At 38.5% G+C, this 10112-nt stretch overlaps 2 protein-coding genes across 2 annotated transcripts; both read right to left on the minus strand.

Annotated features, from left to right (window-relative positions):
• Positions 1–1309: 1309 nt before the first annotated feature.
• alpha-Est8 (alpha-Esterase-8) lies at positions 1310–7869 on the minus strand. The gene is made up of 4 exons (XM_020958495.2): positions 7205–7869; positions 3536–3848; positions 2211–3098; positions 1310–1993 (listed from the first exon to the last, which is right to left on the minus strand). The coding sequence occupies exons 1-4, from the start codon at positions 7249–7251 to the stop codon at positions 1517–1519; spliced, it is 1725 nt and encodes a 574-aa protein (XP_020814154.2). The 5' UTR covers positions 7252–7869; the 3' UTR covers positions 1310–1516.
• A 1401-nt stretch (positions 7870–9270) lies between these two features.
• Ubc84D (Ubiquitin conjugating enzyme 84D) lies at positions 9271–9958 on the minus strand. The gene has a single exon (XM_020958501.2). The coding sequence runs from the start codon at positions 9806–9808 to the stop codon at positions 9347–9349; it is 462 nt and encodes a 153-aa protein (XP_020814160.2). The 5' UTR covers positions 9809–9958; the 3' UTR covers positions 9271–9346.
• Between the last annotated feature and the right edge of the window lie 154 nt (positions 9959–10112).

Here is a 10112-nt window from a genome sequence, read left to right on the forward strand (position 1 = left end):
AATAAAATAATACACTTGGTTAACCATAAATTTTGTGAAAAACTAACCTCATAGCAACACCAATTAATATCTAATCAGCAATGACTGCGCAAAATACCCAAATTTGATCCTATAAATTGACAAATTTCATCATTAATATAGTAAACGATCGCAAGACTGGTGAAATTCATATCTATCTACACATGTACACCTATAAACAAAGAAATAATCCTTTATATCGTTGGACTACAAACATTACCCAACCAAAAAACATTGCATATTTTGTGGCCCCCGCGAAAAATATTCATCTGATATTCAGAGAGCCCCAAAAAAACTCCCCGAAAATTTACACCAAATTTGCTAAGCATCTGTAAATAATAATTACAAAATAACCACATAAACAAAAAGAAAAAAAAAATTACCACAAAAAAAAGAAAATCCCGCTGTCGGGCAAAGGTCAATGAAAGTCAAAGCAACCAAGCTCAGTAAATTTGGAAGCACGTGTAAGTTTTTAATTACAATTAATGGCTGTGGGCTGTGTGGGTGGAAAATGTTAGAGGTTCCGCAGGTTAACAACAGGGGTTTCCCCTATGTATGTGCATTGTGTGTTTTAGCGGTCTTTTGAAGTTGCCACAGACACAAACACACAAGGACAACAGGGCCTGAAGGGCGGTACATACACGTGTATATATATATTTTCATATACAGATATATATATATCTATATATATTTGGGGACAGCTGTGCGCGGAGGTTTTGGTTTTGTCACATGACAGCAGGTATCGTCTGTGTGCGTGTGTACAGGTGTTAATATTGTCATGTTTGAGTGTTTAAGTATTTTTAATAACACAATATGCTGCATACTTTATGGGTGGTAGGCTTTAGCGAGGATTAATGTCCTAAGCCTGATTTTAGAAAAAATATATATACATACCATTCGTTATCCGATCAATGGATTTGTAGGGGAATCGGTATGCTTTGTTTTATTCAGCCACTTTTGAAACAATAAATTTCAAGATATTATATTACACATTTATTAGCTTTTAAATGCTTGTAAAAAAGTTTAACAAACATTGTATCGTCCATTTACATCAATAAAGCAGAAAAACCTTTATACATTTAAATATCAGAATGTATTTTTATTCAAATGTAGTTGATGTATAATATTCCAACTCCTTTATTAAAATCAGATAAATATCATTTTAAAGCCGTTTTTGCTTTAATATAAAAGAAAGTCCCACGCTTTAAATTCACGCATATAAAAATAATTCCGCCTTTGGCTTTTGGTTAGCCAGTTTTTATGTAAAAAAAATCGGCAACAACCCCTCATATTTGTATTTATATTTTTTTTTTCTGTATTTACTCTTACGGCTAAGCTTTAAAAAATCGCTATTTACATGTGAACATTTGATGTGCTTTTAAGGCCACCTCAGGGCCAGCTTAGGGTCTAAATCTATGGCTAAATATTGCTGCATTGCTAAGGCTAAATGGGGGAATTGCTACCAAGGATACACACGGAGATGGTACTGAAGTGCCCTTCAATAGAGGAGTCTTTTCTCGTAGATGCTGTCCCACAGTCGGAGCTTCTCGGCCTCTGGCAAATCCATAACCTGCACATCGTGTGATATATTCAGACACTTGAATACCGCATCCTCCCGCGAGATGGGAAGCCATGCTCCCTGATGGGCCAACTTCTCATCGTGGGTGACCATCGGTATATTGGGATCCCCGCAGATGGCAAACTGGACAATCATTGAGACCAAACGTCGTATTGTTTTAAACTCGGCCGTGCGACGTTTGAGTTTCTTGGCTGCGGCATTGTAGAACAAGTAGGAGAGGTCATCGGCGTGACAGGTGCCGCGCACCTTGCGACCACAGGTGATAATTCGCATAATGTTAAAGTGCTTGGAGTCAAAGTCAAAGCGGTACAGGAAAGTTGGAGCCCGCGGAGCATGGTGGACACGGGAGAGCAGGGTTCGATGGATGCCGTGCCAAAAGTATTTGTATGAGAAGAGCTGAAATGGGGGAATAAAATCAGGTTAAGAAAAGTTCAATCTATATGGCTTTAGATCAAAAGGCATTAAATTTATTAATTACTTTATTAAGTGCAACAATTACTGCATGCAGCCTAGGGTCAATGAAAGCTCACGCAATAAATCTTATTAAGAGTTGAGTAATTAAGTAAAATTTTATGCAAGTTCAAAGGAAGCTATAAAAATAATACAAACTCACATCACTGTACTCCAAAATGGTCTTTCTACTGGGCATTCTATCACCAAAATATGCCTCACGCACTCGTTTGCCAAAGGATATTCTCTGCTCGTCATCTGGGTGAGCATCCGCAGGAGCCAGGTTCTCGCACTCACCCAACTCACAGAGTAGTTCGGGCCACTTGTTAACCTCGGGGAACATCAATAAACCCTCGAAGGAGTTGCCACCAATGACCATGGGAATGTTATTGCCCCAACAATCGCGCATCATCTCGAGTGGTGACTTTGGAATGACACAGTGTGGTGTTTGATAGGGTTCGATGGTGGGTCCAAAGCAAAACATGGTCAAGCGCTGATGGCGCTCCTCCATGGTAATGATGTCCTCGGCCACTTTTAACATGGTGCTTGCCTTGCATTTCTTGAGATGTGCAAATATCTCTCTATCGTTTGGCTCACCCGTGTATCCAGTGGCCTGGGCCAGGCGATAGGCCCAGTTAATGTGAGTAGGGGTCTGGGCCCAGGGCGCCAGAGCCGAACCCGACATGATCACGGTCTTGTGGAAGAGTCCCCTGGCCTGATCCGTCAGCATCATGTAGTGTGTGGAGGCCCCACCTGCACTCTCTCCAAAGATGGTTATATTTTCCGGATCGCCGCCAAAGAAGTGACAATTTTTCTTTACCCAGCGCAAGGCCATCACCTGATCCTTTAAGCCTGCATTTCCCGGAACATCCAGCTCTTCGTCCTCAAGGCTAAGGAAACCCAGGGCTCCAAGCCGGTAGGATATGACCACCAGGACCACATGCTCCATCATTATATAATCGGGACTGTACAGATCCCTTGAGGCTTCGCCCATTTGGAAGCCACCGCCATAAATCCAGACCAAAACCGGTAAAGGTCTATGAGGATGTAACTGAATGATATAAAAGCCAGTTTAGAACATTAAAATATAAAGAAATTTTTTTTTAAATAAATCAGTACTTAAAATTGTGATGAATATCAAGGAAGTAATAGTACTTAAAAGTTACTACACTTTAAAATAAACTTCAGAAGCAATTTTCGACTTGAAGTTAAATTAATTTTAACGATTTTTTTATCTCGAATTTATTAACCTTTTTTTACTGTGAGTAATAGGAACTCGACTCAAAGGGCCAATAAAAAAAGTTGTTTGTTAACACCTGTCAACGAGTCAGCTAATTGACCAATTGGTTTGAACAACATATTGTGCTTTTGATCTTATCGTTAAATTTAAATAACTAGAAAATTTGGAAAAGTAATTTGCTGCTAGTTTGAACTTAAATAGGATTGAATATGATCTTAAAAAAAGTGACTAATATTTATGCGACTCACCTCTCTGGTATACACATTGAGATACAGGCAATCCTCACTGCCCTGCACCTGTTTGAGCACAATGTTCACCTGACAGGGCTTGGAGCGGACCCGGGTGCAACGCCTCACCTCGGACCAGTGATCGGGCTCCACGGGTGCCTTGAAACGGAGTTCGCCCAGCGGGGGCTTGGCAAAGGGGATTCCCTCGAAGCTGTAGTAGTTGTTGCCATAAATCGATTGCCATTTCACCCCCTTGATCTTCCCGTAGATCGTGTCGGCGATGACCTTGTCATTGCTGCGCAGGCGCTGCTGGTTAGTCTTGAACTTCACATAGCTGCAATAAGATTTGGGATGTGGCAGGGTCAGAAGCACTTCATTTTTACTGGGAGGAGCACCCCTCCGAGTGTTTGGCAGTTTTGCTGTCGATGTTTGTAAACAAATACTCGCCGTTTTACGGCAGGTTTTCTAGTATTTCTTTTTTTTTTTTTGCGAATTTTCAATTAGCGCGTAAACAAAACGAGGGTATAAATAGCCAATAGTGGAAATAGAATGGGAATGCGATGTGGAGAGTCTTTTGATGCCCTGTAGAAACCCTTGAGAAACTTATAATTGAAACTGATATATGGGAGCTAAGAAATAAGATGTAAGTTATATGTTATTTCAAGGGAATTCCGGGTTTGCTTTGTGGATATTATATCTTTTTCTGTGAAATTGGGAACAATTTATGGGCTCAGATATTACAAGATTATATTTCATATATATTATATATATATTATAGAAAGCTTAGATAATAGTATTCGAATAATAAGCGATAAGCTAAGTGAAATATATCCTAAACTGTTAGTTATCTTAATTTCTGTGAGAAATTTCCTTAAAAATGATATGGATCGTTAATATTCTATTTTTTCTTTAACATAAATTATGAAGCATCAAAAAATGTAACTATAAATAGTAATTTCACTTGCTTAAACCGCAATCTATCCCCTCGCGAGGGAACCTTGACAGCCTAGACTCCATTTAGATTTTACTGGGTGCACCGTGGATTATCGGAAATACCATATACCCAAGGAGGCGTGGCCCATTTAGATTTCAAGTGCGTTTCCATGTGGGAACGTGCGCTCCAAACGACGCGTGAGCCGATCCACAACAGACCCGCCGCGTAGAAGAACTCATAAATGCCCCGGACCCGTAGTCCGGCATACATAGTAAAAACTGAAATGGAATCGAATAAAGAAGACGGAATGCTCGGGCACGCTCGAGTCGAGTATGATGACCACAAATCATGAGAGCAAACGAGTCTACGGGCAGTAAACAGAGGCAACGATCAATTAACAGGTGCCCAGTGTCTACTTTTGTGGCGTTTCAACGGCCTTGAGGGGTTGGGGATTCCAGTAGAAATCTTTTTTTTTGGAGAGATGCATTGGTGTGATCTATTAGATATCAAGTGCTAATTACAGGTTTCCACTTTTCCGAGGTCAGGCCCTAAGATCCAGTTTTTAACCTACACACAGTTCTAGAAGGAGAACCTGTTTCTTCTAGGCTATGGAAAGTTAATTAAATAATTTATATAGCATTAACAATAATAGTCTAGAACGATCTGAATTCATACGGTAAATGGTGAGGGAAGAATTGGTCTCTGCATCAAATTAAACGAATTCAGGAAATTCAAAGTCAATACTTTCCCCCAGTCCATTTCAAAACATAATTGCCCGTGCCTCTGTTTGTATTTATATATTTTTTAAAGAAAATAAACTGTTCACTGGGCAGTTCAAAATATTTACAGATTAAAATACGTTTGGGCTGTGAAATGGAAATGAAAATGGAAAATTTCGGCAAAATCAATCAATATTGCCATGCATCAAAGCGCTGCATGCAGGTCAATGGCATTTTGCTTGAGTGCATTCAATATTCAATATTATTTTCCCGCCCAACACAACAAAAAAAGAGAAAGAAAGAGAAATAAGTAAAGTATAATATTGCATATTTTTCAATCTATCAAATTCAAGCATTCATGTGAAAAGAGATGCTGGAAATCAACAGCATAAGCACTTGTATTTATTTTTCATTTAATATTTTTTTCCCGAAAACAATTTAAGCTATTGACAAAAGGCTTAGAAATTTATTTACCACAATTTCTAGCTAAGGGAATTAAAGAATTAGGCAGCAAATATGTATATGAAGAATAATTAAATTGAAATTGTTTCCCATTGTCAATTGCCAATTTAACAGTCATTTTACAAAATGAAAAATTGTAGCAAATAAGCTAAAGTTTAAGTTTGTCGATCGAAATGCTAAATAATCTGCATAGATCCAAACGAACTTTTTAGCTTCTTGTTAACCTTGCTTGACTTCTTCGCTTGACTTCTTTTTCAGCCTTTTGTCAAGTCTTTTTTATTATTGTTGAAGCCAAAACTTTTGTGCTGAGTCTGCAACTTGTTGTAATTGCCTTGACATTTGCCAAAACGTGATTCTTTGTTAAATAACCTTTTAAAGAGAGATAATTATGTGACTAAACATTTGTCACCAGCCGAAGCGTATTTGATTTCGCACATAATTTAGCTGATAGAACCGTCAGTTAAAGCCTGATCATATGATTTATATCGGTAAGCAGTAAAACACTAAAATAATCTACGTTCTGACGCACCAATAGTGACCGTCCTGCCAGCACACGACCATTTGCTTTTAAGTTCAAACCCTTATCAATAATTGATAATTACCTCAAACAGTAGGAACAACAAGAAGTCTTTTGCCTTGTTATCAACTTGGTGGCTAGCTTTAAATTTTTTGCACATTAAATTTGATGTGTAATGCTGAGACAGTACAAGGTTCAGACGAGATGTCTGGTGATCATTTTGTAGTCAGATTTTTATAGCCAAAAATCGGCGAGACATTGTATCGATGACGTTTGGATTTAATGTCGGTAATCAGCAATGCCAATGATGCGGATGCAAAGCCGGCGGCCTGTTGGAAACGAGACCTTATCATTGATATTATGACTATTTATAAGACCCAAGCGGTGAACCGGATTTCAACACAGCCAGCCTGTAATCGCCTGATAAGAAGTTGGGCTTGGCGGGGCCGGACTTCTCTTATCAGACAGAGCGTCAATTTAACTTGAGACACGTATGGCCATGGCAAGTGGTGTGTGCTCTAGTATATAGATTCAATTGACCTTTATGATTGATTGAAAAGGAGCCGGCTCAATGAATGCTTCTCAAGCAGATGGACCATTAAAAATAGCTTGGAAGATGGTTAATGTTTTGATATCAGTAATGGTATTTGATATTTACAAAATTAATAATAATAATAATAAGAATGAATAAGCAAGTTAATGAAGAAATATGAATTTGTTATCAAGTTGGTAGAAATTTTGCAATCTCAAGGGTTTTATGAAATGTTTTAGGAACTTTATGTGTTTATATTGCTTTTAATTTATTTATAACTTTCTATTTATAAAATGTTTATTTCTATTTATACAATTTTCATTGTTTGTTACCGAGTTTTTAACATTATTTATGCTTTTTGCTTAGCAAGAATATTTTAAGGAATCAAACAGAGGCCTAAAGCATTTCAAGTTTTTTAAAATGGAGGTCTAGTTTGTTCTCATTTTTGTTTTGTTTGTTTTTGATAAGAATTAAATTCTAACAATAACATTTCCTTAATTTACAACTAATATGTAATTGAACTTACTTTAGAGCTATGCGCATTTGATCGGCCACGGCTATATCGAATGACATCTTGTTGTGGTCTCACGCCGCTTCACGGAATCAATTCCCTTCCGTATTAATGTTTCTATAAAGGCGAAACTAAAAAGTACACAAAACACAATCCGTAATCTGTTCAAAATCCCAGGCAGCAAACGTTTTACAACAAAATAAATCTATTAATTCACGGCTGGACAACGTGGCGAATGCGTAACGGGCGGCACTTGCTTTAATTCCTTTAATTGTATTTCTCGCTTCTAAGGCGGAATTATTTGATTTGCTTATTTGTGTACACTGGCGCACAGGGAATGTCACATCACTTGTTGCTGCTCCAATTTTACAGATGCGGTTTAATTGGAAAAAAACGTCAACGGAACGCGCCGAATAAGAATTTCCAGCCTGGGAATCTAAGGCTGACGTTGCGCTTTACTCTGGGGCCGCTCGGCAACTGAGCGTTTAAAGTAAGCGCCGGCTAAGTTTAGTGTTCGCAGTTCGCCGTTCGCCGTTCGAATCGCACTCACACTCACACTCACTCTCGTCGGCGGTGGTGATGATTTTTCCACTCGTTTGCTCATTCCACACTGGCCACAGGGTCGTATGAGTGATATTCTAGACGCCGTGAGTGTACGCTCTTCGCACTCAAATGCCTTTGGGCATTTTGTCTGCTCAAGCGAATCCGCCTGCTGGCCGTGCTGGGCGCCGTTGTTTTGTTTAAGCGTTATCGTTTTTGTTGCTGCCAGCATTTGCTTATTGTTTATAGAATGCGCCGGTCTCACCGGCAATCAGCCTCCCCGCCTTTGTTATTATTAATGTTTGAGGGGATTTTGAAGGTGGAGATTGCAGGACGTATAGATGGTGTTGGGAAAGGTCAGACTCATTTTAAAGGGCTTGCCCTAATTTCGGAAATTTCGTAACTAAAATTATTGTCAACTAAAGGTTGTCTATAGAAATATTAGTAAATATATTTTGGGAAATATATGAAGTATATAAAATAATGCCTTAATTGTCCTACTCATTTGGTCTTTTGGCTTTTACTACAAAACTAATTCAATTTCCTTGCATTACCCGATTGCAGCAATTCCCTTAAGTGTCCTTCATTATAAGGCCTGACCATGATAAATCTATTTTATGCACTTAACAAAAGTAACTTGTGATACCATCAGTGCCTAAAAACAAAGGCATTATACGAAATCGATATAGGAAGAGTGCTGGCCATCAGAAAAAATACTCCCTACTAATTGGCTGAACTAACCTCCAGAGGAGAAATACCAGTAAAATATATAGTAGTTCTCGCGTAATTATAGAATATTATATAGTCACGTAAAGCTGACATGCACTTACTTTAGTTTGATAACTTAACCAATGAATTTTTCATTATATTTCATTATACACAACTAAATTGGTCAATTAAAGTGAATGAGAGAGTTCTATACCCGTTTTGAGCTTGTTTCCTGGCTAATTTATTGAGTCTCTGACTCTCTCATCAACAGATTTTAATGAATTTTCAATTAGATATGGTTCTGCCAAAGGGAAAGGACACTTTAGTGACAGACATTAAAGTTAAATGATAGGTCCTAGGATACATTGTGTGCTGAATTTACCTATACCTTTGCCCAGTTTGAGCCATAAATTATGCAATAAGCTAGTTGGGCTGAGCAAGGCAATGCACTCAACCCATAAATAACTAGACAGCAATGAAGCACTTGTGATCAAGTGCGTGGACACCAATACAGGTTTTGGTTCTGTTCCGATAAGCACAGGGAAATATATATAATTACATCAGATTGCTATTATCAATGAGGTTTTTTAACAACCAAATAGCTATCTATTTCATAATTTGTATTATTTGGCTAAATCTAGTTAAAGTAAATCAAGAACAGATAATGGTTATACAATAATTTATATTTAGCTTTTTAAAATCAACAAGAGGACATTATCCGCCCTAAACCTTAAACTAATAACCTTTTATAAGGTTTTACATAATAATTACTCCTTTTACCACTTCTAAACCAAATATCTATTCAGATAAAATCATCAATTAACAAGACACGATTTGAATTCAAGGTCTAAACTGTATTAAATTTTGATGTACATTGAATGGGATCTGTGCACTGCCAGTTTGTTGACTTCACTCTGGTCGCTTTTCCGCGTTCTTCTTGGTGAACTCCTCGGCTGTCTTCATGAACTTCTTGTGCTCCTTGACAAACTCCTCGGCCAAATCGGAGCGCAGCGGATGCTCTGGCTCTGGATTGTGAATGATGGCCACCAGTGCCTGTATTATGTCCTCCGTTCGCGTGGTTGGCTTCCAGTTGTCAGAATTGATAATCGGCAGGCACACCTCACCCTTCTCATCAACATTGGGATGATAGATCTTTGTCTTGAATAGGATCTTCGGCGGCATGAATGGATACTGCGGTGGGAAGGTGATCTCGATGCGGAAGGCACCCTTGTTGTAGGGCGCCTTCTCCGGCACAAGGAGTCCCGTCCACAGGAGGAGGGTCTCGTCGCTGCTCTCCAGGTTCCTCAAAGTGCTCATCTTGGCCTCATTCAAGTCCGAGAGCTCGCGGGTCAGGCGACGTGTGGCAGCCATTCTAAACAGTAGGTTAGGATCCTTTACCTTCTAGTTCCTTGCGTATCTAAAAGAAAACTTTTTATAATTTATTTTTGTCTAAAAAGCAGGGTTGCTATAGCTTTTATTTGAAACTGACAGCCTTGTTCAAAAGGGTTCGACGAACCCCCTGAAACTGAAATATATTTTATACGTCACAGTGAATGACAATGAAGTACAAGACTTCTTTGTATGAACAAGTATATCTTTGAAGCAACGAAACATATACAGAAAATATAAAGCATTCTTTTTGGCTACGAATAATAATACTAAGAAAAAATAAGTT

Source organism: Drosophila serrata, unplaced genomic scaffold (genome assembly GCF_035046125.1).
Source record: "Drosophila serrata isolate PLE 108 unplaced genomic scaffold, ASM3504612v1 contig_241, whole genome shotgun sequence".
Lineage (NCBI taxonomy): Eukaryota > Metazoa > Arthropoda > Insecta > Diptera > Drosophilidae > Drosophila > Drosophila serrata.